Here is a 22,402-nt window from a genome sequence, read left to right as displayed (position 1 = left end):
TTCCTCTATCATTTTCAACATCTTGACTATGAAGTGACTAAATGTATTTTCTTGTATTTATCTTGTTTGAAATTCACTGAGCTTCTTGAATATGTAAATATATGCCTTTCCCCAATTTGGGGAAATTATCAGCCATCATTTTTCCAAAAATTTTTGCTCCAATTTTTCCTCTCTGCCACTTCAAGGACTCCATTAGACATGTGTTGTGGGCTCCCCTGGTGGCGCAGTGGTTGAGAGTCCGCCTGCCGATGGAGGGGACATGGGATCGTGCCCCAGTCCGGGAAGATCCCACATGCTGTGGAGCGGCTGGGCCCGTGAGCCATGGCCGCTGAGCGTGCGCGTCCGGAGCCTGTGCTCCGCAACGGGAGAGGCCACAAGAGTGAGAGGCCCGCGTACCCCCCCCAAAAAAAAGAAAAAAATGTGTTGTTGGACCTTTTTACATTGTCCTACCAGTCACTGAGACTAGTCTCATTTTCTAAAATCTCCTTTTACACTTTTTCAGATTGAATAATTTCCACTGATCTATCAAGATCACTGACTTTTATTCTTTCCCAATCTTCTGTAATCCCATCTAATGGAATTTTTATTTCAGGTATTGTACATTTAATTATAGAATTTTCATTTGGTTCTTTTTTTCCAATTCCTATTTTTCTGCTGAGTTTTTTGGTCTGTGCATTCATCATGTGCATATTTTTCTTTATGTCCCAGAACAGAATTACAAGACTTGCTAATTCTAATATATGAGTCATATCAGGGTCTGTCTCAATTAATTGCCTTTTCACTTAAGTATAAGTCACATGCTTCTGGGTTTACATGTGTATGTGTCTGTGTTTGTCTAATAAATGTGGAGTGTACCCTGGTCATTATTAGTGACTATTCTAGACTCTGGATTCTATTATGCTCTTCTGAAGAGTATTTACTTTTTTGCTAAAATGGCAGTTAACTCAGCTGTACTCACTCTGCACACTGCTTTCTCCTGTGTGGTGGAAAGCAACTGAAATCTGTGTAGTTCTTATATCCTGTAAGATTTATAAGCATTTGTGGTTCTCGCTGGGAGGTTCTACTTTACACTCTCTAACTTTTAAGCTCATGCAGCCACCCCGAACTCTGTGTTGTGATTTCTCTCCAAGTTTAGCCACCCTGAACAACACTGATGGGGGCCTGCCGTTGGGTAAAAAGCGGTGAAAAATGAAAAACTCTCCTGGTTTTTGCCATTCTCATCTTCAAAGTGTCAACCCCTCCAGTTTCTGCAAGCCGTTTTCCCCTTCTACTGTGTCTTCAAATATTTTTATATTCTTTTTATATTTTTATAAACTCTATTTCAAAAATACATTTAATACACTTTGTATGTCCAGAATTTGTCACTGTTATTTGCAAGAAAAGTAATCTGACACATGCTGCTCCGTCATTACTGAAAGTGGAACTCCTAAGGATTTTTTTTTAATTAGAAAACTAGAGGACTATAAAAGTCACACTATGATGACTCACTATTTTTTAATTTATACAGGTGTAATATTAATTCCTACAGCAGTCCTTTTTCTATTCTGCTCCTTCTTATACCAGAAAACAGATGAATTTGGGCAATGAAAGGAAAATGAAGGGAAATGGGATGACAGGGTGACAGCCAAAGAGGAGAAAGATTTATAGTAAAAAAAAAAAAAAAAAAAAGACAAAGTTCCTGTCCTGGTATGTCATAAGCTCAAGTTTCGCCAATTAAGAAGGGAGATGTGGAAAAATAAGGATGTTAAGTTCTGAAACAGATGCTACAAATGATATTGGCACATACTCACTTTCTTAAAGAGAATAAAAGCCAAAATATGCTATAATGTTATCAGATCATGAACAGATAGATCATAGATATATGCACATAAAATTGTAATATTAAATAACAACAAAAATGATACCTGCTCCTCAATACAACTCCTAAGGGTCCTCCTTTTTTTACCACAAGAACACACTGGAGTATGAATTTGTTTCTTAAGTGTAATGTTTCTACAATGAAATCTTTAAAATATAATCAAACAAAATCATGACTAAAAACTCCATATATTTCCCTTTACAAGCACTAAATTGTCATTTTTATACAAACATAATTATATTTTAGAGAGGGTTTCTGAAATGTGTGCTTTTGATCTTGATTAATTAAATTCTTTCAACTCTATACATGTTGTATACATTGGACAGTTCTCAGACATTAACAATTAGTACATATTTAGTCATATCATTTTATTCTAATTCATCATTAAAACTGATTAAAGTGAAATTAAATGTATTACTTTCAAACTTTCATACAAATATAAACAAATAAAAAATAAAGAATTACAAATATGCTCATTAAATTTACAAATATTTTTGAAGTTTGCCAGATCACTTTCTAAATATCCTCCCATGTAAGAATATAAAATTTTGCTTATTCTAATTTTGTTAAAACTTTTCCATATTCCATATTCTGTGAGACACTGAATCATCTGTTCTGCCCCTAATGTTAAGAGTACAAAGAAAACATCTGTTTTATAACAATGAATCCATATTTCAAATTTGGAAAACAAATTTGCTTTCTCTTAAAACTCCAGCTTTCAGATTTTGTTTGAGCCACCCAGCTTCTACTGCGCATCTTCAACAAAAACCCAAACCTCACTCGGGTTATCTGATATTTATGAAGTCTGCAAGCCTGTATTTGCATAGGACTCACTACATAAAGTACAAGAGAATTACATAACAAAGCTCACCTAAATCCAATTTTCTTCACACTTCCTGAAAAATGTGCATTACACAGAAAACCCACTGCTGCCTCTCTGCTGCCCTCTATAGGAATGGTTCTTGGAAGACACATAAATTGAAAACCCAGACAGCAATACTGAACAACAGGAAGTGACACCAGTAATCAACCCCATTTGTCAAATGTCCTAAAGGGCAACATTACAAACAGAAGTTATGGTCTCTGATTTTCATCATGCTTCTCTTCCAAGTTATGTAAGTATGCTATATTGCAAGAAAAACAACATAAGTAATTAAGAGAACTTGGGATCAGACGACATTAGTTGGAACCTCATTCTGCTATTTACTGGCCATGTCTCGATTCCCTCATCTGTAAAATGGGGCTAATAACTACATCTACACAACATGATCAGCACTTACCAAAGTGCCCGGCATATAGTAATAACTCAGGGCTATTGTATTGTTATTAATGTTATCATTGCTACTACTATAATTGACACTGTAACAATGTCAGGACCACAGCTCTGAAGCCAGAGTACCTGAGTTAGAATCTAGGTTCAGTCACTTATAACCACAGGAAAATTACTTAATCTCTCCGTGCTTTAGAGTCCTCATCTGGAAAACAGGGATGATAATAGCTCCCACCTCACGGAGTTATTGTGAGGTTTAAATAAGCTAATGTATATAGCAAAGCACTTAGAGGAGAGCCCCACATCAGAAGCACTCACAATATTAGCTGTTGCTGTTGTTATGAGTTCAGTCGCCTTTACATAGGACTAGTAGAACTCTATTCCAGAGAACTGGTGGAATCAAGCTTACAGGCATATGTTTCCTAGTTCAAAAACATCCCTCACTCCGCCCAGGGAAAGGGATTCAAGATAGACCTGAATTACAATCAAGGCTTCCCACTCAGTTAAAATACAGTTCTTCTGTAGAGTAAGTATCCTCCCCACCCCCATATATTCCATTTCTACAAGCATGCATGAGAGGCAAAAGTAATAGCCTCATGAGTTATATAAGGGAGGTTTTGTTTCTGAAGAGCAAAGTAATAGTTATAAAATTCCTAATATAAGTCTTCCCCCTCCATGTTAGTCAATGTGCATGGCTCATTTTAACACTGTAGCTGACCCTGTCAATGCCCAACTCCTCCCCTATGTCTTCAGTGATGCTGGCCCTATTTCCAACTTCCAACACCCCCATTTCTTTGCATCAGGGTTTCATCTGGCTGCTGGAACCCATTTTTTCCACCTGTTCAGTAGTCTGTAAAAACTAGGAAAAACTCTTATCTCCCAACTCCACCATGGAGCAGCCCTCAGCCAAGGAATGAAGGCATCTGTACATAAATACCCCAGCTTCCCTGACCCTCTGGTGGGATAATTCTGATGCTTCCAGAGGTTTCCAGCAGCACTAAGTTACCCACAATGGTAACTTGTTGATACTGACGCCTTGATTGGCTGCCACCCCTTCCTAGGCTCACTGGCCCACTTCACCACCAGATGTTCTCAGGGCATGCTGCTACAGAAATTCAAAGACAAACAAACGTTAAGTAGAGGCAAGTCTACCAAAACTGCACGTCACACTTTACTTCTTCCGACCTCCTTGAAATATTGAATGAACAGAAGGGAATGGCTTTAGGTATTAGTATAGGGAAGTATTAGGAAATAACTGCTGATGTGACTGTAAGATACTGGGCAGAGGGTATGCAGATATATGAGTTAAAGTCTCCTGAAAGGTAGATGCCAAGACAGCAACAGCTACAGAAGAGATTTATTGGAGGAAACACCTGTGAAGGACAAAGGGGAGAAAGCAGGAGTCAAGGAGAACTTTAAGACCACAACGCAGGTCTGACAACTATGAAAGGAGGAGGAGAAGGAAAGAGGACAGGGTAGAAGAGTCTCTGACTGCAGTGCAGCTGTAGGAGATTTTAGCTTGGCTGATGCTGTCTTCAATTCAAAGCCATCCCTCGAGCGGTTCTGTGCGACTGTGTCACAACCCTGGCATATTCAGTCAATGGCTGGGACCAGCCCATGGGAAGCATGGTCCCAGCACAAACACAAGTACAGTACAAGCCCATTTCCATAGCTGCACTGTAGGGAATGATGGTGCAAAGTGACCTTACCTTAGGACTTGAAAAATGGGTCTAGCGAAAACCTCCCTCTTCTCCAAGGTTGTCCCGTTATCAGTATGTACTACTGTTCTGCATGTTTGTAAACTTCATGTAACGTAGCATCAAACTACACACAGCCTTCGGCAAGCTGGCTAACTTCCTCAGCATTAACCATAATGGTAGCTACAGCTCTCCACTATACAAATGTACCACAATTTGCATGTGTTCACAGAAAATTAGGTTACTTTCCTACGTTTCTTTCTCTTATAAACAATACTAAAATAAATGTCCTTGAACATATATTCTTGTACATATCTTCTTCGGGCATATGTGAAAATTTCTCTGAACAGCGGCTTTCAAACTTTTTGGTCAAGAACCACAGTAAAACACATTCATATTGTGATCCAACACATGTATACTAATAAACCTGAACCTAAAGTTTCACAAAAAATACTCTTACTGTCATACATTCTAATGTAGTCTATTTTATTCCACTATATTTTTAAGTCACTGAATCAATTACAGCATCCAATGATGGGTCATAAGCCACATTTTGAAAAAAGTCAAGGATATTTATCTAAGACAAAATTGTGGGGTGATAAAATATGAACATCTTCAGCTTTACTAGAATTTACCAAATTACAAAATGGCTGTACCAATTTACATTCCAACAGCAACTATTCCTACTGATCCACACTCCTGACATTAGGCACTGTCGGACTTTTTTTTTTTTTTTGGCAATCTGATGAAAATGTAGTATCTCATTTTTAATTTGCACTTCTCATACAACTAGTGACACTGAACATCTTTTCACATGCTCATTAGTCATTCAGGTTTCCCTTTCCTATGCTTCACCTGATTTTCAATTGGGCTATTTATCTTTTCTTTACTGTTCTGTAGAAGTTCTCACTATATTCTGGACAGAAGTGTAAACTGTCCTTTAAAATTTTTTTTAATGCAAGCAATATATGTACATGGTTCACAATTCAAAACAGCAAACAAGAAAAAAGTTTCCTCAATCCAGAGATAGTCCACATAAACATACATTCTTTCCATTTTCCTACACAAGTATTCTATATCCTGTTTTTGTCATTTAACAAAGTATTTTGAATATTATTTCATAAGCACATAGACCTACATCTTTCTTTTTTTTTTTTTTTTTTTTTTTGCGCTACATGGGCCTCCCACTGCTGTGGCCTCTCCCGTTGCGGAGCACAGGCTCCGGACGTGCAGGCTCAGCGGCCATGGCCCACGGGCCCAGCCGCTCTGCGGCACGTGGGATCCTCCCGGACCGGGGCACGAACCCGTGTCCCCTGCATCGGCAGGCGGACTCTCAACCACTGCGCCACCAGGGAGGCCCCTACATCTTTCTTATACTTTACAAAATGTTTTATCAATTTTATTGAAGTATAAAACTTAAGCACACTAAACTACACATATTTATTCAATGTTTTGACATATGTACACTCCTGTGAAAATATTACCATAATCAAGATAAACATTTCCATCACCCCCAGAACTTTCCTCATGTCCCACTGTAATCCATCCGTCTCCTCTACCCTCATTCCCAATAAACCACTGACCTGCTTTCTCACTATAGAATCATCTGCACTTTTTAGAATTTTATATAAAGATGATCATATAGTATATACTCCACCTCATTCATTTTAAGGGCCTGAGGCTAAACTGTAAAGGTCAAGTTACATGGACCTTGACTTTCAGGCAATGGGGTACCATTGGAAAGTGTTTCAATAAGTGAATGATAATGTCATAATGTTTACTACGATGAATCTAACAAAAAGATGTAAGCTACGAAATCAGTTATGAAGCAACTGAAACAAAACGGACAACAGATGAGAGGGCCCAATTTAGGGCAGAAGTGGTGGGGATGCTGTGGTTTTGAGGCCAAATCTGCATGACCTGATAATGAATAGATTCAGGCAGTGAAAAAGAAAAAGGATGAACTAGGACCAAAAACGCATGAAAAGGATGAGCCTGGGTTAAAAGGAAGAGGGACAGGACTTCAGGCTCTTAGACTTGCAGTAACTTTAGGACATCCACACAAAGATGTCATCAGGCAGCTGGAAACCCCCAAGGAATTCAGGACACCAAGGGCATTAGAAAAAGATTTAAGAGTTAGCAGCTTGAAGAAAATAAGGAAAATAATTGAATCTTTGTTCCTGTATGAGGAAAGAAAGGAAGAAAAGGAGGCAGGAGTTAAGGTCATAGAGAACACTGCTATGATTAGGCAAACCACAATTCCCACATTATAGGAATGCCTCCCAATGCCTGCTTGGAGAAATCCATTTTTTGAGTCACTTTTCAATGACAACGTAGTATGTTATATTTTTAACATACATGACTATTAATAAAGACAAGTATACTTAATGAGAAACTACATAGAGAAGTCTTGAATTTTTAAATACAAAGTAAGCCAAGATCTTCTCTTTTCTATGACCATATCTTTCAAAGTTCTGCCCATGTGCAAGCTTCTTCCAATATAAGAAAGCAATCTAGGGCTTCCCTGGTGGCACAGTGGATGAGAGTCTGCCTGCCGATGCAGGGAACATGGGTTCGTGCGCCGGTCCGGGAGGATCCCACATGCCGCGGAGGGGCTGGGCCCGTGAGCCATGGCCGCTGGGCCTCCGCGTCCGGAGCCTGTGCTCCGCAACGGGAGAGGCCACAACAGTGAGAAGCCCGCGTACCACAAAAAAAAAAAAAAAAAAAGAAAGAAAGCAATCTATGTAGATTCTGAGGCATTCAAACGACACCTGAATACTTCTGTTGCAAGGTTTCACAGCTGCCTTGTTTACTACATAACTTGGTCACAGTCACATAATTTTCTAACACAGTTTCCTGTCTGAAAATTGGGCATAACAGCATTGACTTCACAAGACTGTTTTAAGGCTCAAATGGAAAATGTACTGCTATAAACTGCATGTTGAAACCTAATCCCCAATGTGACGGTATCTGGGAGTGAAGCCTTTGGGTGTAGCCCTCTTGAGTGGGATTAATGCCCTTATGAAAAGGCCCCAGGGAGACTCCTCGCCCACTCCATCATTTGAGGACACACTGAGAAGATAGCTATGGATCCTCAGCAGAAACCGTATCTCCTGGCTCCTAGATGGTGGAACTTCCCAGCCTCCAAAACTGTCAGAAATAAATTTCTGTTGCTTAAGCCACCCAGTCGGTAGTATTTTTGCTACAGCAGCTCAAAGGGACTAATACACTTACATAAAGCAATTAGTACAATGTAAGGCCCAGTATATGTTCACTATACGTGATTTGATTCTCTGTCTTCCTTGAGGGGAAAGCCAATGACTGTTGTGTTTTTGTTTTTTTTTTAATTATGAAATAAATATAGCAAAAAAGAAAATAAACTTCTCCAATAATCCTACCACCCAGAGACACACTGTTCACATTTTGGAGAACTATGGAGGCTTGCCACTCACTTCTTATAACTCAACTCTATTATTCAAGAGCAACCCTGAAAAGTATGTGTCATACTGTAATTTGTAATTTTAACAAGGTATAAACTTGAATTGCAAGCACTACAAAACCTGTATGCAAGAGTTTGCTGAGTTAGTAAATACTCTCAGTTTACCACCCGGCATCTCTACCATGCAGCATTACAGTCCTTCAGAAGTGGTTATTTACAGCAGCTTTCAAAGGATAAGTATATCCTTAAGTGACAGAATATTTCCCCTAAAAACAAGCCAAGAAAAAAATTTACATGGGGCTTCCCTGGTGGCGCAGCGGTTGGGAGTTCGCCTGCCGATGCAGGGGACACAGGTTCATGCCCCGGTCCGGGAGGAACCCACATGCCACGGAGTGGCTGGGCCCGTGAGCCATGGCCGCTGGGCCTGTGCGTCCGGAGCCTGTGCTCCGCAACGGGAGAGGCCGCAAAGGTGAGAGGCCCACGTACCACGAAAAAAATAAAAAATTTTAAAAAATTTACATACCTTAATGTTTTCAAGTTTCATCCACATTGTGCCATGTATCAAAATTTCATTCCTTTTGAATGCTGAATAATAGCCTGTTGTACGGGAAACAGAGCAGGACCCTGCTGAGTACCCTGCCTCTTGTTTGTAGGAAAGCTTTAGCCTCCTAGGACTTCCCCAAGTTCCAAAGAACACATTTAATTTGAGATGTGAGATAATGGAGAAACAAAGCAAAACAGTCAAGCAAAATAAAATAATAATAGTTTAGCCATTAAACAAAGTGAAGAGCCTTTAGTTCTTCCACAACAGCTATAGATAACATGCTGAGCCATGTCCTTAAGCTGTTCTGCTGACACTGAAACCCCCAACAGGTGGAATAAGTGAGCTGCACGCTGACCATAAGCACACAGGCCCCAGACTGGATGGAACCAGAAGGTTGATGTGACTCCTGATTACTTTACCACCAACCAATCAGAAAAATGTCCACAAGCTGATCAGGCACCCTGCAACCCTCTCGCTCACCCTGTCTTTAAGAACTTTTCCCTGAAAGCCTTTGGGGAGTCTGGGTCTTTTGAGCATGAGCCACCTGTTCTCCTTGCTCAGCCCCATGTTGGGCGCCACCTGTTCTCCTTGCTCAGCTCCATGTTGGGGCGCCATGCAATAAACACTGTATTTTCCCTCACCACAAGCCAGTGTCAATAGATTGGCTTTAGTACACGTGGGCAAGTGGACCCAACTTTGGTTCAGTAACATACATATATATATGTAGATATATATACAAAAACATACATATATATACATACATGTTGAGAAATGGAATACTGACTGAATATCAGTAAACAAAGGATGTCACAGTCATCAGTGATTGCAGCCACCAGCCTATGGTGAGGTGGTGAGCTCTGAGGGAACTCAGGATATGAAAACACAGGATACTGGCCCCAGACAGCTGAGGTATACATCAAAGGAACGATTTCAGCGTGCCCAGACTCTTTCATCTTCCCATACATAGAAAAGTGTTAAATTCCTTAACATGAGATACCTAGCTTTCTTTAATTAAAAATAATCTTTTGACGTTCTAACCACCTGCCCTTGGTTGCAAAACTCCAATATAACCAGGCTCCCCCCCCGCCTCCTCGGAGCAGTTCTCTCGGGGTTACCTGAGATGCTGCCTCCCGGGCTTGAAGTCCTAAAAATTCCTGCCGAATAAAATATAACTCTCAACTTTTATGCTGTGAATATTTTTTTAGTAGACAATATACATACACACACATTTTGTTTATTCGTTCATCTGTTGATGGATATCTGGGTTGTTTCCACCATTTGGCCATTGTGAATAATGCTGCTATGAACATCAATGTACAAGTGTCTGAGTCCCTGCTTTCAATTCTTTTGGGTATATGTCCAGAAGCAAAATTACTAGGTCATATGGTAATTCTATTTTTAACTTTTGAGAAACCACCAAACTGTTTTCCACAGTGGCTGCATCACTTTACATTCCCACCAGTAGTGCACAAGGGTTCCAATTTCTCCACATCCTCAACATTTTTTTTTTTTTTTTTTTTTTTTTTTTTTTTTTGTGGTATGTGGGCCTCTCACTGTTGCGGCCTTTCCCGTTGCGGAGCACAGGCTCCGGACGCGCAGGCTCAGCGGCCATAGCTCACGGGCCCAGCCGCTCCGCGGCACGCGGGATCCTCCCAGACCGGGGCACGAACCCGCGTCCCCTGCATCGGCAGGCGGACTCTCAACCTCTGCGCCACCAGGGAAGCCCCCTCAACATTTTTTTCCCATTTATGGATAACAGCCATACTAATGGGTATATAGTAATATCTCATTATGGTTTTGATTTGCATGTCCCTAATGACTAATGATGATGAGCATCTTTTCATGTGCTGGACTGCCTGGAAAGATCAGGTTGATGGCCATGATGGAATAACAGGGAATGGATTTATCCTCCTGCCTGAAACAACCAAAAAGAAAAGAAAAGAAAAGAGACAAAATACTTGAAACAATGGTTTTCAAGAATGGGACATCAGGCAAGAAGAACACTAACCCCTGAAAGCTGGGAAACAACGAATTGAGCTCTATAATTGCCCCAGCTTACTTTCTTGAGAGAATTTCCAAACCACACAGTAGGGAGGGAAAACTGAGGTGGAACCTGGTGAGCTCCCTGAGTTGAAGAGACAGAGCTGAGAGTCCATGGAGACAAAAGTAGCCAGAGGTCACAGCACAGAGTACCAGAAGAGCCCGAGTGGCACAGAGAACCCCAATCATCCCCCTTAGGTATACAGCAGAGCACTGATCAGCATGTGCATATGAAGAAGCTACACTAGACCAGCGAAAGAACCATTGGGAAGTATTAGAAGAACAGTGCCCACTATTCACACAGGGTCAGGAAACTGTAACCGTTAACCTGACTGGAAAAAAACCATAATTCAGAGAATTACACAGACCTCAGGAAGGTCTTGCTTCAGTAGTGGGATATAAGACTGTGTACTTCCCCAGACCCACCTAATAAATCATAAAGCAACACCTAAAAGGATGAAACTGTTTCCAGGTAACTGCACCACAGAACAAAGCCAAAATTAAAATAAATTTTTTAAAAATCCAGCACCCAACAACATAGAATTCAAAATATTAGGTATCTACTCAAAAATTTCTGGGCATGTAAAGAAGCAGAAAAATACAACCCATAATGAAAAGAAATACCAATCAATAGAAACAGACACAGAAATTACACAGATGACAGATTTACAGAAAAAGCCATTAAAACAACTATTATACTCTTTATGTTCAAAACACAGACAAGGGCTTCCCTGGTGGCGCAGTGGCTGAGAGTCCGCCAGCCGATGCAGGGGACACGGGATCGTGCCCCGGTCTGGGAGGATCCCACATGCCGCGGAGCGGCTGGGCCCGTGAGCCATGGCTGCTGAGCCTGCGCGTCTGGAGCCTGTCCTCTGCAACGGAAGAGGCCACAGCACTTAGAGGCCCACGTACCGCAAAAAAAAAAAAAAAAAAAAAAACACAGACAAATGTATGATCGTGTTAAGGAGAGACATGGACAAGATAAAATGACATATCAAACTTTTAGAGCTGACAAATACACTGGATAGTATTAACAGCAGATTAGACACTACAGGAAGAAAAGATTATCAAACTTGAAGGTATAGCAATAGAAACCACTCAAAATGAAACAGAGAGGGGAAAAAATGAGCACAAAGTCGATAATACATGACGCGACATCAAGGAGCCTAATTAATATACATATAATTGGAGTCACAGAAGGAAAGGAACAGGGAGTCAGAAAAAAAAAGTGTTGAATAAAGGCAAAAAACTCTCCAAATGTGATGAAACCTTTGAACCCATGTGAAGAGGAGAGTTAACTTAGCAGACCTGAGACAGGTATCCCTAGAAAGCCTTGCTTACAATGTTGGTCCTTGCCTACCTCTGGGAACTTAGATTTCAGGATGATTCCCATCATTCCCTAAATGATAAGGGTATCTCCCTGTGCCTAAACTGTGCAAACAATATGGCTTATGTTGAATACCTGTTTTCCGTCCTGAAAACTGAAATTCTGGCACATGTTAGGCAGAGAGCTCCCCTGATAAAAACCGTTGGCACTGAGTCACCGATGAGCACCCCCGGCAGACAACACTGCACATATACTGTCAAAACTCACTGCTGGAGCAGTTAGGCATCCCCTGTATGACTCCACTGGAAAAAGACTCTTGGAAGAGTGCTGATTTTACTTTTGTATCTTTTCACTGTAATAAATCATAGCTGTGAGCATGACTGTATGCTAAGTTCTGAGTGTCTTCCTAGCAAATCACTGAACCCAGAAGTGAGCTTGGGGATCCCAGACAAACCACAGATCCAAGAAGCTTGACAAACTCCAAGCAGAAAACCACACCTAGGCATATCACAATCAATCAGTTTAAAACAAGCAATAAGAAAAACTTAAAAGATCAAGAGTGAGAAGAGCTTCAGGCTTCTTGATAGCAACTCTGGAACTAAAAGACAATGAAGCAATGCCTTCAAAATTCTAAAGAAAAAAAATTTCAAACCTAAAATTCTATATAAATTTTCAATCACACATTAAAGTGTGATGAATGCATCTTCTGACATGACAAGTCTCAAAAAATTATCTTCCATAAATCCTTTCTTGGAAGCTACCGGAAGATGTGCTCAATGAAAATGAGAGTAACAACCGAGAAAGAGGGATCCAGGATAAAGTTGCTCCATGCAGGAGCGAGGTGAAGGGAATTCCCCAAAAAGATTGTGAACTCAAGGGTGGCTACATTCACAAAGCACAGAGGACTCTGAGTTGAAATCAGAGCGGCTAGGGGGTTGTGGGAAACAGTTCTCCATAAAAACAAAACGAATAGAATGCTGAAAGGATAAAGAAAATGTGGTATATAATTACAATGGAATACTACTCAGCCATAAGAAAGAATGAAATAATGCCATTTGCAGCTACATGGATGGACCTAGAGATTATCATGCTAAGTGAAATAAGTCGCACAAAGACAAATACCATATGGTACCACTTATAGGTGGAATCCAAACTATTACACAAATGAACATATCTACAAAACAGAAACAGACTCACAAACATAGAGGACAGACCTGTGGTTGCCAAGGGGGAGGGGTGGGGGAGGGAAGGATTGGGAGTTTGGGATTAGCAGGTGCAAACTATTACATATAGGATGGATAAACAACAAGGCCCTACTGTAGAGCACAGGGAACTCTATTCAATATCTTGTGATAAACCATAATGGAAAAGAACATGAAAAAGAATACATATAACTGAATCACTTTGCTATACAGCAGAAATTAACACAACACTGTAAATCAACTATACTTCAATAAAATATTTTTTAAACTTTTTTTAAAGAACTAATAGAATGCCTGCTATGTCTGAAAATCTTAATGGAAGAACTGAACAATGGTGAAAAATTAGAGTTTTATTCATGATAAGTAAAATTAAGAGTTTTATTCATGATAAGTAAAACTAGGCAAACAAAAACCCAAATGATTAACTCCAACAAAAACGAAAAGTTGGGGGCTTCTCTGGTGGCGCAGTGGTTGGGAGTCCGCCTGCCGATGCGGGGGACGCGGGCTCGTGCCCCGGTCCAGGAGGATCCCGCATGCCGCGGAGCGGCTAGGCCCGTGGGCCATGGCCGCTGAGCCTGCGCATCCGGAGCCGGTGCTCCGCAACAGGAGAGGCCACAGCAGTGAGAGGCCCACGTACCGCCAAAAAAAAAAAAAAAAAAAAAAGAAAAGTTGGGAAGGAAAATCACAATTAACAGTTGTCTTGTTATGAATATTATTATTCAGAATTGCATAATGCTGAATCTAATGTAACCAGACCATGAGACATCTGTCCTGGGGGAACAGAGGGATGGGAAAGCACCATGTGTAGCAGAGGTGACAGTGGGTGAGGAGAAAAGTACTCAGTATTTATCCATGTTTAAAAGCACATTACAGGGACTTCCCTGGTGGTCCAATGGTTAACAATCTGCCTTCCAATGCAGGGGACACGGGTTTGATCCCTGGTCAGGGAACTAAGATCCCATATGCCGCGGGGCAACTAAAGCCCATGAGCCGCAACTAGTGAGCCTGCACGCCACAACTACAGAGCCCACGCACTCTGGAGCCCACACGCCACAACTAGAGAGAAGCCGGTGCACCACAACAAAAGATCTCACGTGCCGCAACTAAGACCCAAGGCAGCCAAAAGTAAAATAAATATATTTTTTTTAAAAAAGCACATTACAAGCATTTTATTTAGAGAAAAGGAGGTAAAGAGCAAAATAATCCACAGAGTCAAAAGTGGTAGTCCCTGAGGAAGGAGTTGCAAACAAAACACCAAAGGCGGTGACTAACAAATGCCATAAACAGAATGGAAAGTTGGAAACAATTCATTCTTACCTTAGGAAGTTCAGGTAGAGTCTTTGGAGGTGTCGAAGAACGACTGCTTGTACAAGAAGCACGGTCAGATATTTCCACCACACTCTCACGGTCTTCAAATTCATCACATGAATCTTCCCTGTCACTGTCTATCTCCCAGTCAATAACCTGGAGATCATCTAAAAAATACAATTTTAATTTTAAATATCTTTAATGTGTTTGAAATCTACCTCAATAGTTTTAAATGATCCATGTTGTTCAACAACTTTAAAATATATTAAAAGACAGCAGAAAGTATACTCCTACTCTTATCTATAAACATCCCATTTCTCCCAACTCTTAACCCTACCCCAATTCTCAGGTAACTACTTCTATTAGTTGTTTTTGTATTCTTCTAGAGTTTCTGCAGCATTATTGTTGATATGGAGAAAGTTTTAATGGTCTGGATAGAAGATCAAACCAGAAACAACATTCCCTTAACCCAAAGCCTAATCCAGAGCAAGGTCCTAACTCTCCTCAATTCTACGAAGGCTGATACAGGTGAGGAAGGTGCAGAAGACAAGTTTAAAGCTGGCAGAGGTCGGTTCATGAGGCTGAAGGAGGGAAGTCATCTCCATGACATCAAAGTGCAAGGTCAAGCAGTGAGTGCTGATGCAGAAGCTGCACCAGGTCATCCAGATGAGCTAGCAAAGAGAATTCATGATGGTGGCTACAATGAACAACAGATTTTCAGTGCAGATGAAACAGCCTTCTACTAGAAGAAGATGCCATCTAGGACTTTCATAGCTGAAGAGGAGAAGTCAATGCCTGGCTTCAAAGCTACAAAGGACAGACTGACTGTCTTGTTACAGGCTAAAATAGCTGGTGACTTGAAGTAGATCCAATGCGCATCGACCATTCTGAAAATCCTAGAGCGCTTAAGAATTATGCTAAATCTACTCTGCCTGTGCTCTGTAAACAGAACAACAAAGTCTGGATGACAGCACATCTATTAACAACACAGTTTACTGAATATTTTAAACCCACTGTTGAGACCTACTCCTCAGAAAAAATGATTCCTCTCAAAATATTAATATTCATTGACAATGCACCTGGTCACCCAACAGCTCTGATGAAGATGTTGTACAATGGAATGGATGTTGTTTTCATGCCTGCTAACACAACATCCACTCTGCAGCCCCTGGATCAAGGAATAATTTTAAGTTTCTAGTCTTATTATTTAAGAAGTTCATTTTGCAAGGCTATAGCTGCTATTGACAGTGATTCCTCTGATGGATCTGGGCAAAGTCACCTGAAAACCTTCTGAAAAGGATTCTCCATTCTAGATGCCATTAAGAACATCTGCGGGGCTTCCCTGGTGGCACAGTGGTTGAGAGTCCACCGGCCGATGCAGGGGACACAGGTTCGTGCCCTGGTCTGGGAAGATCCCACATGCCGTGGAGCGGCTAGGCCCGTGAGCCATGGCCGCTGAGCCTGCACATCCAGAGCCTGTGCTCTGCAACAGGAGAGGCCCCAACAGTGAGAGGCCCACGTATCGCCAAAAAAAAAAAAAAAAAAAAGAACATCTGTGATTCATTCAATGGGAAGAGGTCAAAATATCCACAGTAACAGGAGTTTGGAAGAAGTGGATTCTGACCCTCATGGATGATTTTGAGGGGTTCAAGACTTCAGTGGAGGAAGGACTGCAGATGTGGTGAAAATGACAAGAGAAGCAGAACTAGAAGTGGAGCCTGAAGATGTGACTGAATTGCTGCAATCTCAGGATAAAACTCTTAACAAGTGAGGAGCTGCTGCTTAGGAATGCCCAAAGCAAGTGATTTCTTGAGATGGAATCTCCTCCTGGTGAAGAGGCTGTGAAGACTGTTGAAATGGCAACAAAGGATTTAGAACATTACAAAAACTTAGTTGATAAAGCAGCAGCAAGGTATGAGAGGACTGACTTCAATTTGGAAAGAAGTTCTCCTGTGGCTAAAATGCTATCGAGCAGCATTGCAAGCTCCAGAGAAATCGTTTATGAAAGAAAGAGTCGATCGATGCAGCAAACTTCATTGTTGCCTCATTTCAAGAAACTGCCACACCAACCCCAGCCGCCTTCAGTGAGTAGCCATCAACACTGAAGTGAGATCCTCCACCAGCAAAAATACACGACTTGCTGAATCAAGGCTCCGATGATAGTTAGCATTTTTCCTTCAATAAAGCATCTTTTAATTAGGGTACGTACATTTCTTTTTAGATATAATGCTGCTGCACACTTAACAGACTACAGTAGTACGTAAACATAACTTGTATGTGCACTGCGAACCCAAACATTCATGTGACTCGGTTTGCTGCAACGTTCACTTTATTGCGGTGGTTGGGAACCAAACCTGCAATATCTCTAATGTGTACCTGTACTTTAGAGAACTGGCTTGGTCAAAGAGACCCAAAGTGGAATCCAACCAGTTCTAACATGTTCAAGCCTAAGTTGTTAACTGTAAAAATAATACTGGTAATACTTATCTCTTAGAGTTATGGTGATAAATATTATGAGAAAATGTTTCTAAAAGGCTGGGAGGCTGGGACTCAGTAATATTTTTTTAAATGCGAAGTATCAATATTAGAAAAGGAGTGTAAGTTTCTTTCATTATTAAAACCCAATCTATAACAGAAACTAAATTTCTTACAAAATTATCAATTTACCTTCACTGGCCCCATCTTCTGGAGAGAAAATATTCCTGCTATAAAACCTGCCTATTCTAGAACCATGTCCATTCTCTCTCTGTGATTTAAAAATTGTTTTATCTTCATCTGACAGATCACTTCCACTGGAACTCCACGTTATAGCTGTAAGCCCACTGGTACTCTTAGATGTGGTAGGTTCTGCAAAAGAAAAAGGGAAAATATAAAAATGGCCAATTGATACGGTTATTGATCAAAATGAGGTTTTATACATGTTACTTTGCTGAAGTCACAAATATACAAAATTCTGATGATAGTGAAAGCAATGTCTTATTTCAAATCTTCCGAACTGAACGTCTATGTGCAACCTGGCTAAGATTCTTTGAATTAAAGCCAAATTACAAGAAGAAAAAGAAGTCAAACTGATTGAGAAAAGTCATAAAAGACAAGGAAAATGACTGGAGCACAAATGAAAACTCAAAAATAACCTTCAAATAATTACAAAACTATAAAACTTCATAGAATATTTCATCAAGCCATAAGGAAAACCAAAAACACAAAACAAACCACACCAATAATTATCTGTAATAGGAATGCTTCTGTGTGCTTCCTTTGCCATACTAGGAGCCCTGGTAAGAGCAGTTTGCTTAAAATACTTACCAGCAAACTTTTTTAATTAATGAAACTTATTTTGAGATAATAGTTGTTCCATGAACATCTAGAATTACTAAAGTTGTCTATCCTTCAAAATAAAAAATTAAATATAAACTATTCACAATAACCTAAGAACCCATATTGATTTAAAGACCTAATAAAACTAAGCTGTGTACTTACTTGCCAAAGACATTATCAATCTTTTTCATTATTATGCATCTGGACAAGTAAATCAAAAAGGAAAAAGTAGAATGCTACAGACTGAATGTTTGTGTTCCCCTAAAACTCACATATTGAAGCCAAATCCCAGTGTTATGGTATTAAGAGGTGTGGCCTTTAGGGGGTAATTAGGTCATGAGGGTGGAGCCCTCATGAATGGAATTAGTGCCCTACAAAAGAAACCCCAGAGAGATCCCCAGCCTCTTCTACCCTATGAGGATGCAGCAGGGAGGTGCTATGAACGAGGAAGCGAGTCCTCGCCAGACACTAAATCAATGTCCTGACTTTCCGCCTCCAGAACTGTGAGAAATAAATTTCTTTTGTTTATAAGCCACCCAGTCTACAGTATTTTTCTTATATACAATAGCAGCCTGAATGGTCTAAGACAGGAAGCAAAGTTATCACTATTTTCAGATTATATAATGAATTCATAAACCTATAAATTATAGGCACCTAACTGTATAATTTATATAGTTAACCTCTACCAGGAATTTATTACTCAGTAACTCATTTTATTTGCTGAAAAGAGGTGGCCCTTGAAATCAAGGCTCATTCCAATGAAATTCCAGGAACAACATCAGCCAGACTATGAGAATAGTTACCATGTATTTATAAACATTTCTGGGTGACCAATGTGTGCTAGGCACTATGCTAGGACTTGGTGTTATAGGCTGAATTGTAACCCCCCAAAACTCATTCATATGTTAAAATTCTAACCCCCAGCATCTAAGAATGTGACCTTATTTGGAGAAAGGGTCTAAAGTGATATCATTAGTGTGGGCCCTAATCCAATATGACACCTGTCCTTGTAAAAAGGAGAAATTTGAACACAGAACCATACATGCAGAGAGTGAAAACACAGTAAAGAGACACTTGAAGAAGACAGCCACCTACAAGTCAAGGCAAGAAGCCTGGAGCACATCCTGAAGGAAGCAACCCTGCCAATACCTTCACTTCAGACTTCTAGCCTCCAGAACTGCAAGATAAGAAGTTTTTGTTGTTAAAAACACCCAGTTTTGGGCTTCCCTGGTGGAGCAGTGGTTGAGAGTCCGCCTGCCGATGCAGGGGACACGGGTTCGTGCCCCGGTCCGGGAAGATCCCACATGCCGCGGAGTAGCTGGGCCCATGAGCCATGGCCGCTGAGCCTGTGCGTCCGGAGCCTGTGCTCCGCGATGGGAGACGCCACAACAGTGAGAGGCCCGCGTACCGCAAAAAAAAAAAAACAAAACAAAAAACAAACAAAAACACCCAGTTTGTAGCATTTTATTATGGCAGCCCTAGCCATATCCTAGCCCTAGCCACCTAAGATATAAAGATGAGCAATAGAGGAGAGTCTGCCCTGAAAAAAATCTATGGTCCAACAGGGAGAAAAGCACATCAAGAAATAATAATTTAAAAATTTACTAATGCGGGACTTCCCTGGTGGTCCAGTGGTAAAGAATCTGCCTTCCAATGCAGGGGACGCAGGTTTGATCCCTGGCTGGGGAACTAAGATTCCCACATGCCGTGGGGCAACTAAGCCCATGTGCCACAACCACTGAGCTCGCGGACCTCAATGAGAGAGCCTGCATGCCGCAAACTACAGACACCACGTGCTCTAACCCACACGCCACACTGCAGAGAAGGCCACGTGCCACAACAAAGAGCCCACGTGCCACAACTAAGACCTGATGCAGCCAAAAAGAGATATAATAATAAAAAAATAAAGATTTTTTTTTAATGGGCAGAAGACCTGACGACACTTTTAAAACTAATAATAAAATAAATACATACATAAAAATTTACTAATGCTTCTCAAGGAGCTTCTGACTCCATAACGAATAAAGATTTTGAGAACATATTTTGCAGGGTATTTCAAGAAAAAAAATAAACACTATCTTCTTTTTATTACATAGTTTCATTTTGCTTGGTAAATACACTTTTTTAAAGTTCTGCCTTTTAAAGAAAATCACTAACTACAAAGGTTCCAGCCTCTTTTCATTTCAAGTTTATATCTTCTTCCACATCCCTCAAACCTTCTGGCAAGATCCTTTGCCAACATTCATTTGCTCACTTCTCTCACCCCTTCCCTTCTCCTCCATTTCCTCCCCCTTCCTTCTCTGGTTCTCAGTGCCTTACAGGTAAGGAAACAGATGTGGAAACAAGGAAATAGAGTCTCCCCCTTTTTTGCACACTTTGCAAAAGTATGTTCCCCCACTTCTGCTTCCCAGCTCTCATAAAAATATTACTTCCACATCCTAGAAGTTTTGTTAATAGCCTGTCTTAAACTAATGTTAGAAGTTACTGTTTTTAAAATGAACCAGTTCTAGGAAATGCCTTGAGTCCCCTTTTCTATCAATTTCTATTTGTAAGCTTCTGTTAAATTATTAACAATACTTTCTGTTCTTAACAACCTGCTTATGCTGTAAATAAATTAATTATACATGGATACAAGCTCTTTCAGCCCATGAGAATCTACTGATCATTCCAAAGAATAGACAGCACAGCAGAGAAGGTTTTAGGTTGAATATACTGGCATGGGAAATCATCTCAAAAGATCCTTTTGAAATTAAATACAAGGTAGCAGCTTATTTAATATTTCTTTCTCTCCCCAAGTTAAATTTGACTACACCAATTTTAAGTCTCCAAAAAAAGATAGAAGCCACATTTGTAAAAGAAAATAATAGTTAGTTGACCCTTGAACAACACAGGTTTGAAGTGCGCAGATCCACTTACACACAGATTTTTTTCGATAAACATGTACTACGGTACGGCACGGCCCGCAGTAGGTTGAATCCGCTGATGCAGAACTGCGGATAAGGAGAGCTGACTATGAAGTTAGTTACAGGCGTATTTTTGACTGTGTGGAGGGTCAGCACCCCAGCCCCCCATGTCAGTCATTCAAGGATCAACTATACTATTCTTTCCATACATTATGACAGTTTAGAAATCAGAATTAAATTGATCTTTGAAAATCACAACATTCAGCACTAATAATATTAAAAATTAAATTCTGTAGTACCATCAGAAGACTATGGTATTTTATAATACAGCATTTTATGAATCAAAAAAATTAGGGGAATTTTATTCTTCAATTGCATTAAAAAAAAACCCTTAAATGTTAGTGAATAATATAGCTTAAAGTGTTTAGTCTCTTATTCACAGAAAGCTTCCCCACTCTGCAGGATTCTGAGCAGGCTCTCACATAGCTTTCTTTGCCATCAAACATAACAGCAATTGGTGCCATTAAGCACCTACTAAGTGTAAACCTTTGAACTAGGGGTTTTTATTTTATTTTTTTTAAACTCACAGTAACGCAATGAGATACACAATTCTTAGGCTTATTTTCCAGATGCAGAAACTGAGGCTCAGCATGTTTAGCTTGCTAACTCAAGACCCCACAGTCAAGATACAGTCAGGCCACTTCAGGGTCAGATGAGATCCCTGAAGTCTCAAGCCCTCACTCTTCCTGCCCAGAGGGTAACTGAGTATAGCAGCAGAACCAGTGGCCTCCCTGATATCCACTCCCTCTTCTTCCTTACTAACAAAATCCCAATTTTCTTTGAGCAGCAACACACGTTTTAAAATCCTCAATTTCACTGTTGTCTCTTTAGTGGAGGTGACCCTATGTAACAGGTTCTGGCCAAAGGTAGAGGTCCTAGGGAGAGTACTCCTTGTCAGAGCAAAAGTTCATTTGGAGAAAATCCTCCAAGCCTATACTTTTCCTGAGAATTGAGCCTGGACAATTCAGCTTCTACCTCACAACTGCAAAAACAAACCCTACACTAAGGCAGCAGAACTCAAAATGAGTCTGGCCCCCTGGCCTTCTTGTTGCAGGGGATAAATTCAACCCATCTCTTCAAACACTCCAATACAACTGCCTACTATTTGTAACTGAAAGCCTTCCCTAACTAATTTGCCAAGTAAGAATTTCACTGACTAAGGAGTATAGTCCTTATATCATAGATCATGATTTTATTTCCCAAATCAGATTCTTTTTAAAACCCTGCAGCTATGAACCTGAGCTTACCTACTGGGCTCTGTTGATAACAGTGAACCCAGGAAAGAGACAAAAAATTTTAATAATTACCTACACGACACAGAAAAAATGGGGTGGATGGTGACAAAGATGAGAGATTTTTTCAAAAAAATACCTTTTTACATTGTTTGGGTGTTTTCTTAACCATGAATATATAGTCCACCCAAACTATGTAAACAT

At 40.4% G+C, this 22,402-nt stretch overlaps 1 protein-coding gene across 1 annotated transcript in view; it reads right to left on the bottom strand.

Annotated features, from left to right (window-relative positions):
- Window positions 1-22,402, bottom strand: part of SPIDR (scaffold protein involved in DNA repair) — a gene marked incomplete at its 5' end in the record, with an annotated part of 358,863 nt that overhangs the window by 310,747 nt on the left and 25,714 nt on the right. The window contains 2 exons of the mRNA XM_079722236.1: window positions 14,695-14,852; window positions 17,353-17,532. Of these exons, the coding sequence (XP_079578362.1) occupies window positions 14,695-14,852; window positions 17,353-17,532 (338 nt within the window). The remainder of the gene's footprint in view (window positions 1-14,694; window positions 14,853-17,352; window positions 17,533-22,402) is intronic.

This window comes from Hyperoodon ampullatus (genome assembly GCF_949752795.1).
Source record: "Hyperoodon ampullatus genome assembly, chromosome: 17".
NCBI classification, from domain to species: Eukaryota; Metazoa; Chordata; class Mammalia; order Artiodactyla; family Ziphiidae; genus Hyperoodon; species Hyperoodon ampullatus.
Note: the sequence above shows the minus strand (reverse complement) of the source record. Positions and strands in the feature narration are given on the sequence as shown.